General features: G+C 39.7%; 1 protein-coding gene across 2 annotated transcripts in view; it reads right to left on the bottom strand.

The window, feature by feature from the left end:
- LOC149797062 (scavenger receptor cysteine-rich type 1 protein M130-like) overlaps positions 1 to 26260 on the bottom strand; it is a 156887-nt gene that overhangs the window by 42912 nt on the left and 87715 nt on the right. For both annotated transcript variants that reach the window (XM_089961740.1, XM_089961741.1), the window contains one exon: positions 20418 to 20577. In XM_089961740.1, the coding sequence (XP_089817866.1) occupies positions 20418 to 20577 (160 nt within the window). The remainder of the gene's footprint in view (positions 1 to 20417; positions 20578 to 26260) is intronic.

Below are 26260 nucleotides of genomic sequence, written 5' to 3'. Positions count from 1 at the left end.
GAAAACACAAGGTTCACAGAAGAAATGTGCTTGTCAACTCCTGAGATTGTACCCTACGTGTGGACAAGGCATACGTACCAATAGTACCAAGGCACACGTATGTCGAGGAAAGAAAAAATGTCACATTTGTCACCACATCGTGGACTTGGAACACGAATGTTACGTGCAAAAATACCAACCCCCACCAGAGGAAGAGGACGGTCACAAGAAGAAAGGCAATTTCATCTTTTTCGATTTCGAATGCATGCAAGAGACCGGCATTCACATTCCTAATTTCTGCGTGGCTCATCGAGCGTGCGAGAAGTGCATTCAAGAACCTATCTTCAGTCATTGCCCTCACTGCAGCAAGATTCCTGGAGGACGTGAAAAAATCTTTCGAGGACCAAACACGTTAGCCGATTTTGCCCAATGGGTCTTAGACCCCATCGACAAGACATGGAGCAAAGAGGACATGGAACGTTACGGAGATTGTCATCGTCATGCCACGGTGATGGCTCACAATTTCTCCGGATACGATGGACAGTTTCTTCTCAGATACTATACGGAACAAGGCACCGAACGTCCTAAAGTCACTTTGAACGGAGCCAAAATCATTTTCATGCAAGTGGGACAAGTACAGTTTAAAGATTCGATGAGTTACTTGGCCATGCCTTTGAGTCGAATGCCTAAAACGTTTGGAATGACAGAAATGGCTAAAGGGTACTTTCCACACTTTTTCAATACGGAAGCCAATCAACATGCCGTTCTACCCCATTTACCTGAGGCTCACTATTACGACCCCGACAACATGCGTACCGAACAACGAGAAGCTTTCTACGCTTGGTACCAGGCTCATGCCTCTGACCCCTTCGACTTTCAGGAAGAAATGTTAAAGTATTGTCGTTCCGACGTGGACATTTTACGACGTTGCTGTGGAAAATTTCGAGAACTGTTCATGGAACACGGAGGGGTCGATCCTTTGAAAGAAGCTTGCACCATTGCCAAAGCGTGTTCCTTAGTGTATCGACAACGATTCATGCCTGAAAACACTGTGGCTGTCATCAGTCCTCAAACGACCCACTATGTCAAGCGTCAATACTCGGTCAAAGCCCTACGTTGGTTACATTACTTGTGCGACAAGGAAGACAAATGGATTCAGCATGCCCGCAACGGAGGGGGCGAAAAGACCATCGGAACGTATTCGGTAGATGGCTGGGACTTAGAAAACCCCAAGATCGTGAACGAGTTTAACGGTTGCTTATTTCACGGATGTCCCATCTGTTACCCTGACCGTGACACTAAAAATCAGTTTTTGCAACGAACCATGGAAGGCTTGTACCAGGACACTTGTCAGCGACGCCTAAAGTTAGAACAGCAAGGATACCAAGTGGTGGAAATGTGGGAACACGAGTACGATCACCGTTTGAAAACCGATCCCGAGTTTAAACGCCTCGTGGAAAGTTACCAGTTCATGAACCCGCTGAACCCGAGGGATAGTTTGTACGGAGGAAGGACCAATGCCACCTGTTTGCTGTACCAAGCCGACGAAGAGAAAGGAGAAGAAATCAAATACTTGGACGTGTGTTCGCTGTATCCCTACGTGTGCAAATATTGTCGCTTTCCTGTAGGGCACCCGCAATTGTTCACGGAACACATCGACCTGAAAAACATTCGACAATACGAAGGCTTGATCAAGTGTAAAGTTTTGCCTCCCACTAACCTATACCATCCCGTCTTACCTCACCATTGTCAAGGCAAACTGATGTTTCCCTTGTGCCGTACTTGTGCCGAAACGTGCAACCAGGACCAACCTTGCCATCAGAGCCAGGAAGAACGTGCCTTCACGGGAACCTGGGTCAGCGTGGAATTGTTCAAAGCTCTGGACATGGGATACCAACTGTTAGAAGTGTACGAAATTTGCCACTTTCCCAAGACACAACAGTACCACAAGGGTGACCCTACTCAGAAAGGCATTTTCGCCGACTACGTGGATGCCTTTTTGAAACTGAAACAAGAAGCCAGCGGCTATCCTTCCTGGTGTCACACTCCCGAAGACCAAATACAATTCAAAGAGAAATACTACGAACAAGAAGGCATCTCTTTAGACCACATCGAAAAAAACGAAGGCAGGCGATCGTTTGCCAAAGTGATGTTAAATTGCTTGTGGGGTAAAATGGCACAACGACCGTGTTTACCCAAGACGGAATATTTGACAGAACCTTCCCGCTACTTCCAGATGATTCACGACAAAACCAAATACATGAAACACGTGGACGTCGTTCGAGAGGATTTGATCTTGGTCAATTACGAAGAAGATCTGGACTTTGTACAAGACGACCCTTTTGGAAATGTCATCATTGCGGCTTACGTGACAGCTCATGCTCGCTTAAAATTGTACGAAGCTTTAGAACTGTTAGAAGAACGCGTCCTGTGCTTTGACACGGACAGTTGCATTTACATCCATCACCCGATTCAACAGCACCCTGACATCGAAGGAGACCGTTTAGGAGCCTGGACAGACGAGCATCCCGACGACAAGATTCTAAGTTTCGTCAGTGGTGGTCCCAAAAATTACGGCTACGAATACCGGGACAAACAAGGAGAAGTGCACACGACGTGCAAAGTGAAAGGACTGACTCTGAATCATCGTACCAGTCGAGTGGTCAACTTTGGGGTATTGAAAGAAGCCTTGCAATCGGGAGAGGATGGAAACTTTAAAGTGACCACTTATCAACCGAACAAGATTGTACGTTTACCCACTCACCACATCGTCAGTCGGCCCCTGGAAAAAATCTATCAAAACGTGTACCAGAAGCGAGTGAGACTTCCCAATCACTTTACGTTGCCGTACGGTCACATCGATATTGGTCAGCATATAAAAAGGTACAACGTCCAAGACCAATAGTTCATTGTTCATTGAAGTAACTTACCATGTCGTTGACGAAGAAGAAACCAGATTGGTTAGGAGTCAAATGTTGGACATCACCGAGACCAGGGTTTTGAGGCTTGGACACAAGAGGTGGCCCAGTATGCACGAGAGTTATTCAAGGAAAAAAGTTACTTTTCAACCTGTGTTAGTGACGGTGCCAGAAGAACCCGTCACCCAGGACAGGACTGTCGTGGACAGGCCTGAAAAACCCTTTCGGGAGGACACTTGTGTGACCTTACCCCTACTATAGAACTGGTTAGAACTTTACCCAAAACATGTGGTTGTTGTACAGACACTTGTTTTTTATTCCACGTTCATGTGCCTTTTATTCTTGTACTTAAGCCTTTGGCTTTTATGTACTTTTGTCTTTCGTATTCATGTTTGAAAAAAAATTCAATAAACGTGTTCTGAAAAAGTATATAAACTCTTGTCTTGTTTGTTTTTTCGTGTCACAAGTGACATTCCTCACACCATGGCTACCTCTACTGTCTCTGCTCAATCTTCCTCTACTGTCAAAGTCATCGACGAACACTTAGATCGTGCCAGTTGGGAGGCTTTGTATCTTCGCCATCCCTTTAACATGCTCATTGCTGGACCTAGCGGTTCTGGCAAAACCGAATTCGTCAAACGTTTGATCGAACATAAACATCATTTGATCGATCGACCCCCTCAACGCATCGTGTGGTGTTACAAAGAGTGGCAATCGGCGTACAGCCTCTTGCGAGAAAGTCAAGGCGATTCCATCGTGTTTGTGGAAGGCATTCCTAAAGAAGACGACGGCATCGTCTCTGACTCCCGTCAAACCCATTTGGTCATTTTCGACGACATGTTAGGAGAAGACGAAGAAGAAATTAAACTGTGGTTCACGCGCAAAGGGCATCACCGTAATGCCAGTGTCGTTTACATCACCCAAAATTTGTTTCAACAAAGTAAAGCCCATCGCACCATCAGTCTCAATGCGCATTACGTGGTCTTGTTTAAAAGCCCTCGAGATAAATCGCAAGTGCAAGTCTTAGCCAAACAGTTAGGAACGCCTTGGCTGACTCAGGCGTACGACGATGCCACTCAAACTCCACACGCCTATTTACTCGTCGATTTGAAACCTACGACTCCTGAGGATTTGCGATTTCGTACCCACTTGTTTCACCACTGGTGCCAAGACGGAGGGCCTGTCCTGTACACGTCTCCGTCCTCGACTTCATTTCACTCCCCATAAAAAAATCTATAAAAACCTCAGACCCTTTTTCGTCTGTCTCACACAGTGCGAACATGACGTCCCTTCAGTCGCATCTTCCCGTCAAATTGATTCGTGCCTTGTATGGCATCAGTCGAGAAAAAAATCCACAAACACGAGCTCGTGTCTTAGAAGTTAGCCAAACATGGGGACATGTTATCTGTCCTGTCTAAAGCTTCTCCACCCCTACGAAAAAAACTCATTCAAACAGCCTCCAAAGAGGTCATCGATACCGTGTGCGAATGTTGTTTGAACGTTTTGAAAGGCACGATCCCTTTGTCCAAACACCAGAAACAATGCTTAGGCAAACATCGTCACGTTCTTCGCCAAATGGTTCAAAAGAAAATTCCCATTCGTCAAAAAAAGAAGATGTTAGTGCAACGTGGAGGTATTTTACCTCTCTTGTTAGGCCCCATACTGAAAGGAGTCTTGGGAACCATGTTGGGAGGACTGGTGGGAGCAAGATAAAAAGGCCTCTGAAGTCCCAAGATCTCAGAATCGACCCCTGACAACCCCATGGAAGGACGAAAACTAGCTTTAGTGCCTTACAAACGATGGATGGAATACTATCGGTGGCAAGAACAACGCACCCCGCATTTACCTCCCAATCCCCATTTGAGCGAGATGTCCCAGTTACAACACGAATTGCAGTCCTTGATGGATCGCCAAGATTTGTCCGAAACAGAAAAATCGCAAAAGTACGGTCAACTCTTGCAACGACTGCAACTCTTTCACCAGAAAGCTTTAGACGAAACAGCTCTACCCACTCTGAAAGATTTTAAGACCTTGATGAAAAGTCCAGCACCATCACCAGTACCAGTACCAGTACCACCAGTACCCGTGACCAAGACAGAAAAAGGAGAAGAAGAGGAAGGGTTTAAAACTCCACCAGAAAAAGTACGCAAGTTAACAACACCACCTACCTCCAGAATTGGATGGATTAAAAAGATGATGGCCACCCCTTCTTCCTCACAAGAGAAAAAGAAAGTGAAGACAGAAGTGAAGACAGAAGTGAAACAAGAACCGATATCCCCCGCTCAGACATCCTTCTCCTCTTCGACACCTATTGCTGGCCGCACACGCAAAGCATTGCAATCCAAGAAAATACCCCAAGAGAAAAAGAGTAGCATCCTCCAAGAGTGGGTGTCTTATTAACACACCAACCAACACAAAAAAATGGAAAAAGTCTTAGCCAGCATTTACTACGATCCCTCCCATCCTGCAGGTTACGCAGGAGTTCAAAAATTGTATCGTGCTGCCAAAACGCGACTGAAAAGTCTCCGTTTACCTCAAGTGCAACGATGGTTACAAGAACAAGCTACCTACACTTTACACAAACCCATTCGACGCAAGTTTGCCAGAAGTCGCACCCGAGTGGAAGGCATCGATCATCAATGGCAAGCGGATTTAGACAATGTCTCTCATTTGGTCAGCTACAATCGTGGCTACAAATATTTGTTTTGTGTCATCGACGTCTTTTCCAAATTTGCCTGGGTCGTGCCCTTGACTTCCAAATCGAGCAGCGAGTTAGTGCGAGCCCTGCAACGGGTGTTGAAACAAAGCGGTCGTCACCCTCTTCGATGGCAAACGGACAAAGGCACCGAATTTCTGAACCAAGCTTTCCAAAAAGAATTAAAGAAACGTGACATTCATTTTTTTACCACCGAGAATCCCGAAACCAAAGCCAGCATCGTGGAACGTTTTCAACGCACTTTGAAAGAACGCATGTGGAAATATTTTACGCATCACCACACTCTGAAGTACATCGACATCTTACCGCACCTGGTGCAAGCGTACAACCAATCTTACCATCGAAGCATCGGACGTGCCCCGCAAGACGTGACTCCCGACAACGAAGTGCTGGTGTTTGAGCGCCTGTTTCGTACGTCCCCGACGAGGGCTGTCCCCAAGAAAAGTGGAGAGTTGGCCGTAGGAGATTGGGTGCGCATTGGCAAAACCAAACGCACTTTCGACAAAGGTTACTTACCTAACTGGACGACCGAATTGTTTCGCGTCACTGGACGAGTGCATGGCCGTCATCCTGCCGTCTATAAATTGGAAGACATGAACGGAGAAGTGCTCAAAGGAACGTTTTATTTGCCCGAGTTACAACGTGTCACCAAAAAAGAAGACGACGTGTACGACATCGAAAGCATTCTCGAACGCAGAACCCGTAAAGTGGGCAAACGACGTGTCAAAGAAGTCAAAGTACGTTGGAAAGGATATCCGCCCAGTTTTGATTCTTGGATCGACGCTTCGCAAGTCATCGACTATAAAAAGAAGTGACCATCATGCCTTTTCACACAGACCCAGCTACGTCGACCACTCCTCCTTCACCCAGTTCTTCTGTGCAAGATTTACAAAAACAACCCTTGTGGGTGTGGTGTGGAGAACGTGTGCCTAAAACGCAAATCGTCTTTTTCTGCCAAATCTTCGTGGTGTATTGTGTCATCGGGGCAGACATCGCCAATTTGAGTTTGCAACAAGGAGACAAACAATTGTGGACCATTTTATTGAGCAGTTGCATCGGTTACCTGCTTCCTAATCCCTCCCTGAAATTCACCTCGAACGGGAACCACGGGAACCTTGTGTCCAGTGCCAGTGCCAGTCACCACTCCAACCACAACCAGAACCCCATTTTGGGCGGAGACACGCCTCTGACGTCCACTAACCCCTCGGACAGCCACAGAACTCTGGAATTATGAGTCACCAAAACCAATTTTACTTAACCTTACCCAGTGACAGTTCCATGGAGGTGTTTCCCAAGAACACGTTGTGCTGTTACACGGCCAAATTACCTCAAGCCATCCCCTTAGATCACGAAGCCCATTGGGAAGTGGCTTTAGTAGAAATGATTCACCCGACCCAAGTCCTCAATGTCCTTCCCAATCAAAATTTTTTTGATGTGGAAGTTCATGACGAACAATTGCAACAGTGGATGGATAGCAATGTCAAATATGACAAGAAAACCCGTACACAAAAGTACACCACCTATCACTTGTTCATTTCCCCAGGCTATTATTTTAGTGGTCAACATTTGGTCAGCACCATAGCCTCCAGGTTTAATGCCGTGTTTCTGAAAGCTTTGGAGCATGTTAACAAAAGTGTCACCATGGAGTACCACAAAACAGCTCGTCGCTTCTTGATGAAATTTGAACGGAGTGAAATCCTGTCCATTTTATTTTGTCCTGAATTGTATGACATGTTGGGCGGAGACATGAACCTGAGAATGAGCATGATGAAGAAAAGCGAATTACCCATCGTTTACGACAACGAGTCTTTTAGCAAGTTATTTCGTGCCCCGGTAGAACTGAACCAAGGACTGAATTTGATGTTTGTGTACTCCGATGTGGTGGAGTACAACGTGGTGGGACACACCTCCGTGCCGTTACTGCGTGTCATTCCTTTCAAAGTGGATAGTACCACGACCAGTGACGAGGAAGGTGGAAACACTTACCACGTCCACCGCGAATTTGTCCATCCTCATTATTTGCCTGTCAGCAGGTCTTATTTGGACACGGTCAACATTACTATAAAAGGAGATTTGGAACAAAATATTCCATTCACCAAAGGAAAAGTCACGGTGAAACTCCATTTTCGAAAACGGTTTTCTCACGATTCGTAAGTCATGTATCCAGTGTACCGAGGGGTTGCTCGACAGCGAGGACACGGTTTAGGAGATATGTTAAAATCGGCCTTTCGTTCGGTGGCCCCGGTGTTGAAACCGATGGTGACACGCGGATTGCACGCCTTGAAAGATGCGGCACTGACGCAAGGCAAAGAATTTCTCCAAAATGTCATCATCGACAAACAAAACCCTAAAGAAGCCTTCATGAGGGCAGGCAAAAATGTCTTGCTGCAAACGGGCAAAGACATTTTAGGCCAACGAGAAACACCTATAAATGCCCTGCACGCTACCGAGTCAGGCATTCAGCAAGGACAAGGCAGAAAGAGACGACGAAGAAAACACCCTTTCACCAGACTTCAAGCGAGAAAGGCCAAGAAAAGAAGAACCGTTCGAGACTTAGACGTTTTCGATTATTGAGAAAAGAGACAAAAAAATAATGCACCGAGAATCTTGCGCTTGTTCCAAGACGGAACTGGATCTGTTTGCCATGCCCCCCACGATGATGACGATGCAAGAATCCCAGTGGGTGGAATTTCACCCCGTCTCCTCACTGACCGATTCCGCTCCCATCGAGTTTGAAATCAAAGGACAGCCCGAAGATTACATCGATCTGAATAGCAGTTACTTGTACCTGAAAGTCAAAATTCTAGATAAGACTGGAGGTGCTATAGACGATGAAGCAGTAGCTCCCGTCAACAATTTCATGCATTCCTTGTTCAGTGGAGTGGACTTGTACTTGAATAACAAACTGGTCAATAGCAGCATGGATACTTACCTTTATCGTGCCTACCTGGAAAATCTCTTGACGTACGGAATAGATGCCAAGAACACTCATCTCAATGCCTGTGTGGTATGGGAAGCTGACGAACCTACCAAGTTTGAAATATTGGAAACTGATGAAAAGAAAGACAACAATGATGGATTTGTAGAACGAAGAAAGAGAATCACGGGAGCCGACACAAGTTTAGAACTGATGGATCGTTTGCATTTGGACATGTGGTTGCAAGAAAAGTATTTGCTGAACGGGGTGGATGTCCGCCTGAGACTGAATCGTAGCAGTGCCGCTTTCCATTTTATGGCTGATAGTGACGGTTACAAAACCAAAATCCTAGAAGCCAGACTCTACGTACGCCGTGTGGAAGTGTTACCTAAAGTGGGAAACGACATCAGTCAGACGTTGAGCAGAACGACTGCCAAGTATCCCATACGACGCGTGGAAGTGAAAACCTTCACCATTCCCAAGGGACAGCGATCCATGATCGAAGATCATCTGTTCCAAGGACAGTTACCCAAACGTTTGATCGTTGGTATCGTCGAGAATACAGCCTTCAACGGAGCTGCCGAAAAAAATCCTTTCTACTTTCAACACTTTGGCGTGTCCAAAATCGAAGTCAGTCGCGATGGCAAGACCTTGTGTACCCGACCTTTCGAACCTGACTTTACCAAGAAGAATTACTTGAGATCGTACTTGTCCCTGTACGAAGCCACCGGACAGTTAGGAACCAATACCAGTCACGGTATTACGTACGAGGATTATGCAGGAGGCTACGCTTTGTGGGCTTTCGATTTCACTCCAGACCAAGGCAGCGACGAGGGACATTTCCACCCTATAAAATCCGGCCAGATTCGTGTGGAAATTCAGTTTAAAGACCGAGACCCTGATGAAACGGTGAACGTCATCCTGTATGCAGAATTCGATAATACCATAGAAATCAACAGTTTGAGAGAAGTCATCCTAGATTACTAGAAACCATGGAAGACTGTTATCCCTCTTTACCTAGCGGAGAAACTTTTAGTGTTGGATTATTGTTAAAAAATGTTAGAGTTGTTGTTGTTTAGTGTTAAGTGATTTTTGAATAAAAAATGTTGTGTTTTGAAAAAATTGTTTGATGTTATATTGTTGGATTATTGTTAAAAATGTTAGAGTTGTTGTTTAGTGTTAAGTGATTTTTGAATAAAAAATGTTGTGTTTTGAAAAAAATGCCTTTGTCTTTTGTTTAGCTATAAGAATGTTGGATTGATGCTCTTTCATTTCTTACTATCCCTCTCATGACACTCACTAAACGTTGAGACTCAAAAACCGTGTGGGGGATGTTTTCCTTCACGTCCGCGCTTTGACTTTAAGAACCGGGTTGTTTCCAGTCTAACCATCCATTGTCGACTCATCCTCCTAAGAAGATGTGCTCCAAACTAGCTAAACTCAACGAAGCCTACGTGAATTTGCATAGGGTCAGACACAGTCTGATACCGAAGCCAGAAGAAATAGAGAATGTGAGAATGTTAAAAATCACTGAAGACCTGATAGAAGAGCTCTTCAGAGAAGAAATGAACAGGGAAAAAGAAGAATGGACAGAGAAGTACAGACTTCAGAGACAGCAGCAACAACAACAACAAGAGCAGCAGCAGCAACCTGAAGCTGACAGAGGCTTTGTCGATTGTCGTATCGACACCAAAGAGTTCTTCTTCTCTTTCCGAAGAAGCAGACCTATCGATAGAAAGTCTATCCTCAGAGGACATCGCATTCTTAGAAACTAAAAAGAATGCCATAGCAAACAAAAAAAAAACAGCCCTTTTCAGGGCTACCCAATACTCTAGAAAAGAAATAACAATCGATTTGCCAATGTGTGTAGGTAGAGTAGTGTGAAAATAAACACTAACTCTTTTTTAAAAAAATGTGAGGGTATGTGTTTGTGTGTTTGTGTTTGTAAGTGGTTAAGTAAGTTGGTATGGATAGTAGATTAAAATGATGTCTTTTTTGGTGTTTGAGGTGTATATTTGGAGTTAGATTGGATTGCTTTGCGTATGTGGATAGTCTATTGAAGTGATTTATAAAATATTTTAAAATAGTGATGGGTAGCATAAAAAAGTGAGTGAGTTTTTCTTTTAGGTCGGCGCGTTGTTTTATGGTCATGATCTAGGTAAGATCAATTTTATGTTTTTAGGGGATGTTTTCGTTCACGTCCGCGCTTTCACTATAAATTGAAACTCGTTCGGCAGTCCAGCTACCCTTGTTGATTGATCAACACCAAAAATGAACACGAGACTGGAGAAACTGTTGGAACTTCATGTGCATCTGGAATATGCCAGGCGCATATTAAATGAACTGGCCGCGGAAGCCATTGTGGAGGAGGGAAGGGTAAGAGAGGAGGAGGAAAGAAGAAACAAAGAAGAGGAGGAGAGAAGATATAACGAAGAGGAAAGAAGATACAAAGAGGAGGAGAGAAGATACAAAGAAGAGGAGGAGGAGGAGGAAAAGGAGAGAAGAAGAAGAAATTTCAGAATCCCAGAGAGCGAAAATTGAGATTCTGAGGCGACATATCCTGCCTCTGCTCTCTCCCCCCAAAAGGTAAAATGTAATTGGGGGATAAGATGTGTATGCGGCGCCAGGCCTGGAAGGTGCCACCATTAACCAGGTGTCCATGAAGTTCCAAACAAAAAAACAGCCCTTTTCAGGGCTACCCAATACTCTAGAAAAGAAATAACCATCAATTTGCCAATGTGTAGGTAGAGTAGTGTGAATATAAACACTCTTTTTTAAGATAGTGTGAGGGTATGTGTTTGTGTGTTGGTGCTTGTAAGAGCTAAGGTATGTTTGTGTGAATAGTAGATTATGGGTTTCTTTATTATTTCTTAGCGTAGGTGAAGAGTATAGTTAGGGTTTTGTAAGCGCTCACGTACGATTGTGTGGATAGTAGATTATGGATTTTGTTTATTGTTTCTTAGCGTATGTGGAGAGTATAGTTAGGGTTCTGTAAGCGCTCACGTACGATTGTGTGGATATTAGATTATGGATTTTGTTTATTGTTTCTTAGCGTATGTGAAGAGTATAGTTAGGGTTCTGTAAGCGCTCACGTACGATTGTGAGGATATTAGATTATGGATTTTGTTTATTGTTTCTTAGCGTATGTGTTTGTGTGTTTGTGTTTGTGTGGTTGTGTTTGTACCCGCTCACGTACGATTGTGTGGATAGTAGATTATGGGTTTGTTTATTGTTTCTTAGCGTATGTGGAGAGTATAGTTTGGGTTTTGTAAGCGCTCACGTACGATTGTGTGGATATTAGATTATGGATTTTGTTTATTGTTTCTTAGCGTATGTGTTTGTGTGTTTGTGTTTGTGTGTTTGTGTTTGTACCCGCTCACGTACGATTGTGTGGATAGTAGATTATGGGTTTGTTTATTGTTTCTTAGCGTATGTGGAGAGTATAGTTTGGGTTTTGTAACCGCTCACGTACGATTGTGTGGATAGTAAATTATGGATTTGTTTATTGTTTCTTAGCGTATGTGTTTGTGTGTTTGTGTTTGTGTGTTTGTGTTTGTACCCGCTCACGTACGATTGTGTGGATAGTAGATTATGGGTTTGTTTATTGTTTCTTAGCGTATGTGGAGAGTATAGTTTGGGTTTTGTAACCGCTCACGTACGATTGTGTGGATATTAGATTATGGATTTTGTTTATTGTTTCTTAGCGTATGTGTTTGTGTGTTTGTGTTTGTGATTGTACCCGCTCACGTACGATTGTGTGGATAGTAGATTATGGGTTTGTTTATTGTTTCTTAGCGTATGTGGAGAGTATAGTTTGGGTTTTGTAACCGCTCACGTACGATTGTGTGGATAGTAGATTATGGATTTGTTTATTGTTTCTTAGCGTATGTGTTTGTGTGTTTGTGTTTGTGTGTTTGTGTTTGTACCCGCTCATTGAGTCATCCACCCTTGTGTCTTCCATGATGTTTAGGACGGACATGCTCATGTATGTCAGGTCCAAGTGGACTGTTGTTGATAGGACAGATACTAGTCAATGGATGAGGAGAGTTTACATAGAAAGACAAGGATGTCTCAAGAGGGTACTTGTGTATGGACCGGCAGTTAGAAGGAGTTTAAGAAGAAGAAGAAGAAGATGTGACAGATGCCATCTATGTTAATATTAATATTAACATAAACCCAAAGGCCCTTTACAGGGCCAGCCATATTTCTCGAAAAGAGATAGCCTTTCCATTGCCTACCCCTTTTTTTAAATTTAAATTTAAATTTAAATTTAAAAAAAAAAATCCCATATTCAATTCCCCTTGTCCTTAGACAAACCCAAACTCTATTCCCATGTTAATTTCCCCTTGTCGCTAGACAGATCCACACTATAGTTCCATGTTAAATTCCCCTTGTCGCTAGAGTGACCCACGATTTTTCTCCATGTTAATTTCCCTTGACGCTAATCTGACCCACGATTTTTCTCCATGTCAATTTTCCCTTGACGCTAGAGTTGCCCAAGGGGTCTTGTAATGCTAATTCCCCTTGACGCTAGGGTGCCCCCATTTACTACTGTGCATGTTCGACACTATATTGAAATAAAAGTTGGAGTACATAATCAGCTCACAGATGTTATGATCCATACATATTTTCCTTGAGCGATATACATAAAGTTTATATGCGTTTACCACTGTATAAAATAGTCCACAAGGGTCTTTGTCAAAGTACATTTGTAGAATTTTCGATTGTCCATCTCTATCAAACTTCAGTCGATAAAGGAAGAATGGCTTCCAGACATCTATATTTGTAATTTGTTTTAAATATTACTTAAAGGTAAAGAATGGATAATTCTTACAATATCGTTTATTGCACAGATCCTATTCTCACTTGAGAGTGCTAGTAGTATTTTGCATTTCTCCTTGCCGAGGTGGCGTTCAGTGCTAATATATACATATGCCTTGAAATGAATACAAGCCTTAACCTCTTTTCTTTGTAGTACATGCACTATCGAGTGAGAATACAAATTTTGTAATTCAGCATGTCTTAAACTAAAGGCGATTAATCCTTGAACATCAATTACTATGAAGCACTGACGCATGATATTCCCCGCATCATTCAACAGCAGTTGTGTACATATGAGATAAATGGAGGAGAGAGTAAGATTTAACAGGAATGAACCTGATGATTATGTATTATTTCGTATTCTTCTAAGAGATCTATTTAAAAAAAAAATACTCATATTGTTGTCTTTGTTACGAAACAAGATACCTCCAGAACCTTGGACTGTCGAAAACATTTATGCTAACGTAGGCATTAATATAGACAGGTTGGACAGAAATATTTTTAAATTACTCACCCACTCGAACCGTATTATACATTGGAACTTTTATGATTCGTTAGTGTACTCAGGCACATTGGTATGCATAAATTGTGTCAATCATATTTTTGCATAGTACCATGTCCTGCAATGATACGATCTAAACACATGTCCTTCAGAGGAAACATTTCTAGACCAGTCATATCTTTACATATTTCAAGTCTGAGTAACAATTTTCCTTCGAAGACTAGAACACCATGAATCAAAATTAAAACCGCTGGACCATGTCATTAATAAAAGCAAATAGTACTATACAAATATAAAGGCATATAAATCCCTCTAGGTTATACTATTTGTCCAGATAATCTTGCGAAAACTGTAATGAATCAATCCGGTGAATGAAACATTAATTGCTTTTGGACGTAGAAAAGTATTCACAAATTATTGTAATCAACGTTCTCATCTGAGTAAGTGTATATACCGTAAAAATGTTATGAATTATGACATATTATTGCACAAAAGTACAAATATTCATGTTGTGCAATGAATAATTTACTACTGAGCATGCCTGGAACTAAGACTGTAGGATTGTTATAGATTCTAATGCAGCCGCAGAGGCGCTACCTTTTCATCAAGTGCTACTGTTTCTCTAGACTGTTTCTTAATATATTGAACATTGTCAAAACGAATAAAAGATGTCACAACAACTGATTTGAAATCTTACTATATAAAAGCTTCCACTGTACTTGTGAAAATAAGCAAAACTCGTAGATATAAGACAAAACCAGCGATATAAACGATGAAATCAATCCCTTCTCTACAAGCCTAGCAGTCTTCTTATATTTTCAGTGTTAGTCATTTTTTTATATGTAAACTAAGTACACCTATTTTTTTCTAATCAATTCATTCGATAAAGTATGATACTGGATTGGTCTGCTTGGTCTACATCTAGTGTGTGTGTGTGTGTGTGTGTGTGTGTGTGTGTGTGTGATGTCGACTTTTACCGTAGCTAAAAAATAATTAGTCATATCGATATGATGGATGCAGTGTGACAGTTTATAGTAATGTCTAGCCTTTGGGCATCATGCCGCAGAAATGCTCCATGATGTCCAACCCAGTCACATTATCCTTACACCAGACCGACCAGTCCTAACACTAACCTTTTAATGCTAAGCGCCTAACAAGGCAGCTACTAGTACCCTTTTTATACGTCTTTGGTATGACTCGACCGGGGTTCGAACCCACGACCTCCTGTATCCAAGGCCGACGCTCTATCCACTAGGCCACCGGAGCTGTATGTCTAAATCAAGTGATCATCAAATAAAATGTGTGCCAAGGGTATACTGACATTTCTTCAAAATACAGGACATATAAAAATATGGTACGCCCTAAGTCTGGTTAGAAGATTCACTGTGTATTTAGGTTACATGTCTGATTACATCCTGATATCCTACTCATTCGTTTCGATCTGTGGATTTCAATGCGGGTAAATTAAGCCGTGTAACTGAGGTGATTTATGGCGACATTCGGGCGGCTTTGACACACGAAATCATTGTTATAATTGTCCAAAATCAATGAACAAAGGAGGAGGAATTCTGTCAGTTTAAGCGGGTTGGTGAACTTAAGTCCTGATATGGCTGTCCCTTTACCCTAGGAAACACAAGAGAGCAGATGGGTTTTAGCAAATCGTATTTATCAATTTCCAATGTTAAATATGCAATAACCATGCAAAGCAGTGAAAATATATTGAATTAAGTATGGCTAAATAAACCAAAAAGTGTTAGATGAAGATTACATTTTGGTATTTAAATAAATCTAAGTGTAAGCTTTTATAATTGACAAACCAACACAAAAACAGGTTAGAAGAAACAAACACTTTGCAAACGTGTTCAATAGGTATAGGCACTAGAAACGAACTGGGGCGTAAGACGAATAAAAATATAAACAGAATTATAACTAAAGACGTAAAGTCTATTTTAAGTGAAATATAATGGGCATATATATATATATATATATATATATATATATATATATATATATATATATATATATATATATATATTAGGGGCCCCGAGTGGCCGAGTGGTCTAAAGCGCTCTTCGTTACGGATCACTGCCATCTCACCTCTGTCTGCGGCGGTTCGAGTCTAAGATTCAGCCAATGTGGGTATGTGAGAAAGCTTGCCAGTAGCTTCTCGAGGGTCGGTGGTTCTTTCTGGGGTTTTTCCGGGTTCTTCCTTCACCATTAATACTGGCCGCCATGTATAGCCTATCGTGTGCTGAAAAATGGCGTTAAAACCTACAACAACAACAACAACAACTATATATATATATATATATATATATATATATATATATATATATATATATATATATATATATATATATATATATATATATATATATATATATATATATATATTTCCAACTGAATTTCACCAATTAACGTTCTCATAGTCTAATTAACCTTTATCATAATTATTTTCTGTTCAACTTGTGTCCTATTTTCTTATAAATTTCCTTAGTATTTTTTCTTCTAACTTATGTATTTCCCTTCCTATAAGAAGGTTTTAATTTGACATATATTTGCTGGAGAAAAATTATCTATGATTTTCTAAATGTCAAAAGATTGTTGAAAGAGGTGAGTGATGGCGCCTCCTTTAAAAACAGTTTATAAAGTATGTCTGGATGCATATCATCAAACCCACAAGCTTCTGATGGGCTTACACCATGTAACAATTTTTGAGCTCCTAAATACGTTACTGCCATATTGTTCATTATTGATATATTTATCTTGCGTTAAAAATATTTCAAATCTTGCGGATCATAACCTTACCGTCGTTCATACAGCAGTTCAAAAAAAGACCAGGTGCTAAGTTATCTGGGCTAAAAACGAGGCTATAGAAGGTAAGTAAATAAAATTAATACTCAGTAATATTGTTGTCCAAAGTGAGAAAACAAATTTTTTGATAGCTAAATAAAACTAGAATTCGCCCTAATGCCACGCAATTAACTTTCTTATTTTTTCATATAATTACTGTATAAACAGCTGCATTCCCAAATAATTACATAATTTTTGTACAATTTAATGATGTATTGAGAAGAGTTTTTGGGATATTCAATGAGAGGGGTAATTTACTCTTTAAGCATGCTTTAAGTTCCAACTATTCATTTATTATAGTAAACAAAACATGTTGTGACTTATTTTGTTGTTGCTACTCTTTGTGTTTCTTTGTCTCTAATGCATTAAACATACTGCAAGTATATTGATAAAGTGATATAGTGAAAGTCCGCAATTTGATTATGTTTAAACGAAGGAGTCATAATTGCTTAAATATAATTTGTATTTTTTTTAAATTATGTACTTTATTTCACACTTTTACTACTTCACCAGCTGCACAGCTGTAATGAATTGTTATTTCTTGTAGTGGTTAACATTTAAAAGTTATAACTTTTCAGAATAAATTAAATCTGAAATTTGTAAGTTTTGATCGCAGGACGTTTCATTTTTATTATCAGATCCCAATACCTTTTCCCTTTCCTATACAAATAAAATGTTATTTAATTAAAAAAAAATAAACCCATAGTATTTTGATTAATTTTAGAGATGAATGAATAATTTTAAAAATACTTTAAATAATGAGAAAACTACACCTTGTATAAAGATTGTTTTACTTCCAAGTTATTGACTTTTTTATATTGCTACAGAAGGAGAGATTGAAAGAATTAGACTATAAGAGCATTATTAGTTGATTATCAAGATTATGTCTTATCATTTAACATGGGTGTATTTTGTTGATCATAATACCGTACGTGTATGCTCTTATTGTATTTAATTGTAAGTAGTTTAACTGTTCTTAAACTCATTCCAGGTTACATGAAATAATCTCTACGAGAGAGAATAGTGATAAATCTGGGACTTCCTTACCCTTAATTAAAATAACTGACAAGGACAGCAAATAGTATTATATTTTGAAAAGTTGGCGCAAAGTTTAAACAGAAAAATTCCACAATTATTAAGATACACTGTTTTATTAACTTTGAAAAAGAGAAGAATGGCAACGATAATTTCTTCTAGAGTTTACTTAGTATACATCTTGAGATAAGTTATTATGCCGTTTTAAATACATTTGTTGTGAAATATGCATTCTTCTAGACAATACAAGATCTAAACTCTGTTTTGGAGAATGATATGGGTTACTCAATATTTCTGCTAGAATTTTCTGTGGCCGCACGTATTCCTAAGATACCTTGCTACAGTCATTGGTCGCTTTTCTTTAGAGTTTAACATTTAATTCCAAGAAAGTTGATAACTGGTGATGTAGTTCTCCCGATTTATGGACCTTGGCAGTTTAAATGGCCTCATGGCTATTCCAACATCCATGTGATTTTCGTTACTCCTTATCTTCTTTAAAATCTCAGAGACTAGATTTTATAATTTGATTTTGTACTTGTTCTCAATTTTGTTGCGATGTAGTAGGAATTATCTTTATCTTTCCCATTATTATCTCTTAACATCTCTTCATTGATATCATTAGCTACCGTGATGAGGCCTTTGTGTACATTTTACAATACGTTATGCCATTTGCATGTTCGCCATCTTGATGCCTACAGCTGAAATTGTTGTAGATACTTTATGTCGTCTCTCTGGCATATAATATATCTAGATTGTTTTGATTCCTCAATTTTCTAATGCTCCACAATTTCCAAATATGCTTCATTATAGGAAGTATATATATATAGATATAGATATAGATATATATATATATATATATATATATATATATATATATATATATATATATATATATATATATATATATATATATATATATATTACCTAATCAAGTCCAATAATTTGTGTAAAAGGCTGGGTTGGATTACTTAAAATTACTTCTCTGATTTTAAATATTTCATTGAGAAAGTAAGGAATGTATACTTTTACATTTCTTTTCATATTTGTTTTGAAAATCTTTCTGTTTCAACCATTTTATATTCAAGGGTTTAAAGGCATCTGGTATCTTGTAGACGGATGAATTGACCCACATTTTTGTTATCTTTCTTATGTGCTCCAATTTGAATATATTTATATATATATATATATATATATATATATATATATATATATATATATATATATATATAGAGAGAGAGAGAGAGAGAGAGAGAGAGAGAGAGAGAGAGAGAGAGAGAGAGAGAGAGGGACAGAGACAGACAGACTTATAAATATACACCAGATATAACGGAAAGTGCTATCCCTTGATTTTATAGGAGAATGCTTGATAAACTTAGGCAGAATTAATATTTAATACAAGTAATACATTCATACGGGTTAGATAAGTTTTAATTCGTACTCTGTTGAGATCTGAACGTAAGATCCATATGTGGGGTATATCATAGTTACTTTTTCTAATCCGTCTATGATAAAAATGGTTATTTTTTTTTTTGCCTCCTTCCGCAGTTTCGAGTCTGGACTTCACGTTACTGATCTACAGCTGGCATTTTTTGCATTTTTGTCTACTTGCCACTACAATCTTTCAGCAGAGTTGTAAGTAAACTTTCCACACTATGTCGTTACTTAACAGCAGCCATTTGAGTGAATAACTACGGTACGATTGCTAGGAAGGTTTTGCTTGGAGTTGCTCTGTGCTAGACCTAATTGCTATCTAACTGGATATTGCATATCACTTCTGCAGTCATACACAGTCCCAATAACAAGGGGGGAGAGGCTCGATAAACCGTTTTAAACAAACGATTCTGAATATAATAAATATACTTTGTTGTGTACATTGTTGTCTTTTAAATCTTTCCATTGTAAACTATATCGATATTCTATTCATTTATACATTTAAACATTTCAATATAGCCAAGACCTATGGATCTCAAATTCTCTACATGTCCCGGTATTCTTTCATTCTCGGAATGGGTCGGGTCATATAGCTCCTAATATCATTTCGTGGCTATGCATGCATCCCATGCGAACTTACAAACGCATTTATATCGGAAGCTACCAACATGTAATTATTATAAATAAGTAATTCTAAGGATAATTCACAAAGAATATGCATGTAAGACCACGAGTGTTCAGTTTACATAAGATTAATGCAAACCAGCGAATGTAAATACTAATGATTGGGATTCCACTGACCTAATAAATTTATGAAGTTTCTTCACCTTATGTAGCCAAAGAAAAAAATTTCTTGCCCACTGAAAGTCTACACCCTGCAAGACGTAGATTAGGTCCAATGTACACCTTTGAGTGTTTTAACATGTAATCTATAGAGACATGAGCTGCATTGGTTCAGTGGTTAGTGTGCCGAACTCGCGACCAAAATGGTACAAATTAGAATCATACCATCAGATCGGTCAGGACATTTGAAAATAAAAATGCCCTTACTTAACGTCCATTGGTCAGTTGATGGATCTGTAACATACATACAGATTAGTTAATCATAGCATGCAATGTTCTAAGCAAAAGCAAGGCATATAAAATATCATTGATACAGAGATGATTATGTTATTCACTTTAACTGCAGATAAAAGATATTCAATACAAAGTCTCAAGCGAAAAAGGAATTAAAAGAAATCTTACCAATAACCGAGAGAGCGACAAACGACAATTGCATCGTTCTGGTTCCAGCTATCGTCACATAAAGTGTACCACGTATTGATGAATTTAATCTCCACTCTGCCTTCGTATTCGTTCTGTCTATCAACCAGTCGCACAGAGTTTTGTGACTCTCGTACAAGATCTATAAAAGCGAGAAAGAGGCAGACTATTGTATGATTGGTTCTATGTTCTGCAGGCGGACTCTTAAAACTAAGATTGCATATAACAGTCAATATATTCTAAATAAAACAGCATGTCTTTACTGACTGAACATTATCGTTTTAACACTACAATGGATTGTGCGGGTTACCGGAATTCGAATTTAAGAATTTATCATCATTGAGACCCGGATCGGAAAAGTATACGTATTATGTCTTCCTAGGTAAATCAAGATCTATCCTCTATCCACGGACTGTTATGCAGTTTTAGATAAATCAAAATATATATTTAGATATAAGGATTCTGAGTTAGTGCTTTATTTGCTCCAAGTTAGTCAATTGTCATTTTATGAATATTATTAATTTAAGTACTTACAGTCGATGTTAATTACCTTTCAACAATCCAACAATACCACAGAGCAAAGCCAGATTTGTAACTGTTAAACGTGAATAGCAACCGACAGTATTCATTGCCTCTGATCTGAATAAAATTTGCGTGCAATTCAGATAAAAATATTCCACAATTTTCGGACTGCGAACGCTACAGATCAGTGATATTTCACGAGCAGCTATACCACACATCGACAATGTGCTTTCAACATTTCTCAGCATCAGGTGTATTGAGGCTCATGCATGTACCTGCCCCACCTATTGGAATACTACTTACCATGCTATACAAATGGAGCAGCAAGTAGGTTGATAGGAACACATATGTGCTGCGACCCACCTCCCACATCGACATCAACACCCTTCAGTTATCCATCGCGTCCACAGCTATACTTTTTAAACTGTCCCCTTTCGAACCCTACTAGCCGCACAAAAACTATTTATACTAAAAGAATACGTTTGTCTGTTGAGTAGCCCCTCTAGAGACACGAGGATATCCTACCCCAACCCACACTAACCTCTTTCAGCAATGAGGCTCTACAGCAGACTTAACAAATATTAATTATACATCTGCCACAGCAACGTTGATGAAATGACACATTCCCAAGAAGCGTGCATAGTACGAGAGAAATTTAAACTTTCACAGGTATACTTTCATCCGTCCCTTTGTGTGGAGTGGCTCTGCCAAGCCGCTGGGAGCCACTCAAGCAGCAAAGTGTCCGGATCGTAGTGCTGCAAGAGACGAGCCACCTGTCGGCCACTGATAATAGCAATACGTCCTCCCTCTCACCGAACGAACACAGGTCACTCTCAGACGGAATTGTTTGGCGAGGAGAAGGAAGAGCTCAAGCGACTATTTATCCAGAGAAATTGAAGTCTAGCAGGCAGATAATCTCAATAATATCTTAATTCTAACACTGGTTTAACAATGTAGAGCCTCCGGTCTCGCAACAGACAAAGACGTGGTTCTTATGGAACTCGAGGACGTCAAAAAATTATAGAGATTTCGGAGCTTAAAGCACCATTAGAAGAGTTGGTGGACACGTTTGATACATCTGCTCCGACAGGCAAAACGTTCTTCATTTGCATCAAGTGTATCTTTAAGGAGGAGGAGTAGTAGAGAGTGATCAAAAGCAGACAAGACTGAGCCAGTGAAGACAGAATATAGCAAGAGCAAAAACGTAGTGGTAATGACACTTAATATGAAACCTGGGTTTATAACTTACACTAATAAGCTTTATTCTGAAAATGATTGCTATAATAGTGCAGAGCTTCTACTGCATTATATATCCCGACACTGACAGCCTTGCTCCTTTGAAGAATGTGATCTGCCCTGTTCGAGTGCCTTCAGAGGCCAATATACTACAAAATACAGATGGAGATGATCTGGAGAAAATCAGCAAGTACACATTTACCCTCTAAGATATAGCCGGCCATGACATTTATAAAAGAGCTAAGTTTCGTGTGCAATATAAATCAACTGAGCAAATTGTCCACAATGGCCACGCCAGCCAAAACAATCCAGTTTCCAATACGCTATGAATGACGCAATGTTAAGTAATGCGTGGGAGACATTTTGGATGTGAATTACGGATCGCGATTAAAGGTCACCTTGGCTTCTTGAAGGAGAAAACAACAAAATATGTACCCTAATCTTATGAAGCAGTTTACACTGGCCTGGCTGGTATATATCTGGGAGAACCATCTGCGGATTATCAAGGCCTACAACAAGTACACAGATAATCCCGACGAGTTGGCTGCCAAAGTCTTGAACAAGGCCTCTGCCACTGCTTGTGTTATTCGAGAGCGACATGGCTGGAAGCTCAGCGGTGGCCATATTGCAGGACATCAGGATGGCATGCCTAGAGTTAGGAGCTGGGGGTCTTTGGCATAGCTCTGATGGCTACAATATGTCTGAAATTATACGTTTTGGTATGGCCTCATGCTACCCAGGCAACTTCCTTTGCAAGGATAATGTCCCCCATAGTTTGGGTGCTAAGGTACCCATGCATCGGAGCGGCCCCTGTGGTTGAAAGCTTCATGTGATTTGCACATCAGCACTGTTTGGTCTTAAACGGATCCAAGCCCATGGCTCGCGAGTTGACAATGCCAATGCCAGTTCAAAGAATGGACGAATTAGCTAACACAATACTGATGTGCATATTGACACAAACTTCATATGTGTAACATTTTTGTTGTATTATGCAAATTCCTCCGTCACTGGTCTTAGCGACATCAAACAGTATAAGATGCATTCTAGCATTTAAGGCACTCTACCTCATAAAAGTAATCGTCAGCAAGGTCTCAAAGCAAGATATTTTAGACTTAGAGGCACAATGGTGCAGAGTGTTAGTAATTTTATAAATTTTAAAGATCATAAAACTAATGCTATGTGTTAACTTATAAGCTATAATTATTTACAAAAACCTAAGCTTTGTACAAATTCAATTGGATAATTGATAAATAAACGAGATTAAATTCATCAGGTGACCGCTTTACTTGAAACTTATGGGATACAAACTGTTATGGACATGTCATCTTCTTCAAGTGGGCGGGTTATGAGTCACGGGGCTGTAATTTAAATATCTACTGTAAACAAGACTGGCGGACTTACCAGAGAGTACAAATATATAATCCAACGCTGTATTATCGCGGGCTATATACTGTCGCGGCAACCGGGATTTTCCGATTAATTTTGGACGCGCGCCGTCTAACGGTTGTTTACAGATAAAAAACTGTCACTATTAAGGACACAATATCTTAGACCATAATTTTCTCTAAAATGTCAACATTTTGTATTAGTTTACACTGAAAAATAATGGACACCGCTTTTTTGTAAAGTGCATGCAATTCCGTTGATCATTATATAAAAAACTCCAGTTGAACATGCTATACTTGCACTGGCTTTGCAATATACTATGTGACTCGACTGATGTTTGATAATTATAGGTCACATACCGATGGTGACGAACATGTCGTTACAAAGTTAAGCTTGGAATTTCATTTCATGGTAGCCAATATGGACCAAACAGACAAAATGTTGCTTATGATCATACTTCTCGCACTTAAAAAAGATTGCAATAACAGTTAAACTTATTTGAAATCAGTAATATTCATAATAATAATAATAATAATAATAATAATAATATGTATATATTTATATTTCTTTAACTACATTGCATTTACAATTCATATAAAGTTAAATAATATTGTTTGTAATGTTATTAGTCATGGATTTCAACTTTAATTATATTTGTGTGCTCGATTTAAATACTGTATCAGTTTGATTTTGTGAAAATAATCAGCAGGAGCAAGTGTGGACATTCCTTCTCATAGGTAGATTGTAATTTATGTTTATCACCTAGTTTGTACACCTTACATGTAGCGTGTGCAGTTTAATAGTTGTTATTTTACCACGCGTTAACATAGCACTTTATGTGATCCTGATTGCACCAATTAAGCCCATGGAATTCTTACCCAGTATTTTCTTTACTGATAGACTGCAAACGTTGCAAAAATTTCTTTCCCTCGCCTTATGGAAACGTTTCATTTTCCCAATACAATGAAACTTTTGGCGGCCATTTTTCGAATCGACTGACAGAGGGAATTGAGAAAAAAACGTAAAGTCTTTCTGAATGTGACAAATTTACCCCAGTAGGGCTCGTTATGCCATGTATTATCATCCGCTGCAAAAATTGCGTTAAACCCAAAACAACAACAACAACAGCGACAAATAAATTTAAGGGTCTTGGTCCATTGATTGTGTGCATGAGGGGAGGGTGGTCGGTAATCCGTTAACAAGGAATTCGCCCATATAAAAGAGCGATTTAAATGTTAACTTCTAGAAGCAAATAAACTCGCTTCTGTTCATGAAAGAATGTAGACATAAACTGGTCTATCAAATGACAGAAGGTTACACCTATCAAACCGTACTATCTTTACGGGGTAAAATGGCTCAAACTATATAATGTCTCTTATCTGATGCAATTATTCCCACAGTCTCCTGTTAATGCAGCTATCCGGTCACAAATACATTGCAGTTAATATGGAATTTATTCATCAGTAATAATCCTTAAACATGAATATTCAACAACTTCCAGTACTCAAAGTGACATACATTACGTAAGTAGTGAAGGGGGAGGGCACTTTAGGGACAATATAAATCCCATTCAAAAAGGTCGTGGGAATATTGGGCCTGTATAGGGACAAAAAATATTGGGTTTGTAAAAGGACAATAGGAATGGAACAGGTGAGGTGACGTCAAGGTACAGGACATTGGCAACAATGTCCACCAGGTGTTCTATAAAGTGATATGTCCCGCTCCACCAATAATTCTATCCAGTTCTATATTCCGCCCCGCCAAGCGTTGTTTTATTTGTATTGTTTATGAACTATCTGAACTTACTCGCCCCGACAAGCGTTATAGCCTTTTACGGTGATATAGCGACAAGGAAAAATGAATAGGTGAGGTGACGTCACGGTACTAGACATTGGCAACAACGTAGAAAGGAGCTGACCTCAATCGGGCCAAACAGCAAAAAGTGACAGGGGATAGCGTGTAAGTTCAGCTAGTCATCGGGAAGAGGGTGGCGGGTAAGTCGAGCTAGCTCAACGGGAATAGGGTGGCGGGTAAGTTCAGCTAGTTCAGCGGGTAGCGGGTTGCGGGTAAGTTCAGCTAGTTCAGCGGGTAGCGGGTGGCAGGTAAGTTCAGGCGGGACATAGAACCTCTTCATACACAGATACATAGACATATATAACACATAAAACATCCAGAGAAAGAGTGATGAACACGAATCTATGACACAAACAACTATACAACCGACTAAAAATAATTTAGGCAAGAAAGCAAATCGTTTCGAGGCATATGAGTGGTCCTTAAAAATAGTCTTTGGGTTTCATTTATTTTCATACAAACACCAAATATACTATCCACACACGGGAAGAGGAGAAAAAGCAAACCATGAATATAATATCCACACAAACGTACTCGAACGCATACACACTCTATTATCCACACAAACACACAATCTACTATCCACAAAAATGTACGCTCATGCATACAAGCACACACTCTACTATCCACGCAAACGTACGCGCAGGCATACAAACTCAAAATATACTATCAAAACCCCCAATATCTACTATCCACACACCGGAAGATGAGAAAAAACAATGCACAAATATACCATCCACACAGACGTCCGCGAACACATACAACCACATACTCTACTATCCACACAAACACGCACTCTGCTATCCACACAAACGTACGCGCATGCA

Source organism: Sinohyriopsis cumingii, chromosome 6 (genome assembly GCF_028554795.1).
Source record: "Sinohyriopsis cumingii isolate HCF-2022 chromosome 6, ASM2855479v2, whole genome shotgun sequence".
Lineage (NCBI taxonomy): Eukaryota > Metazoa > Mollusca > Bivalvia > Unionida > Unionidae > Sinohyriopsis > Sinohyriopsis cumingii.
The sequence above is the reverse complement of the archived record's forward strand: the minus strand, read 5'-3'. Positions and strand labels throughout refer to the sequence as shown.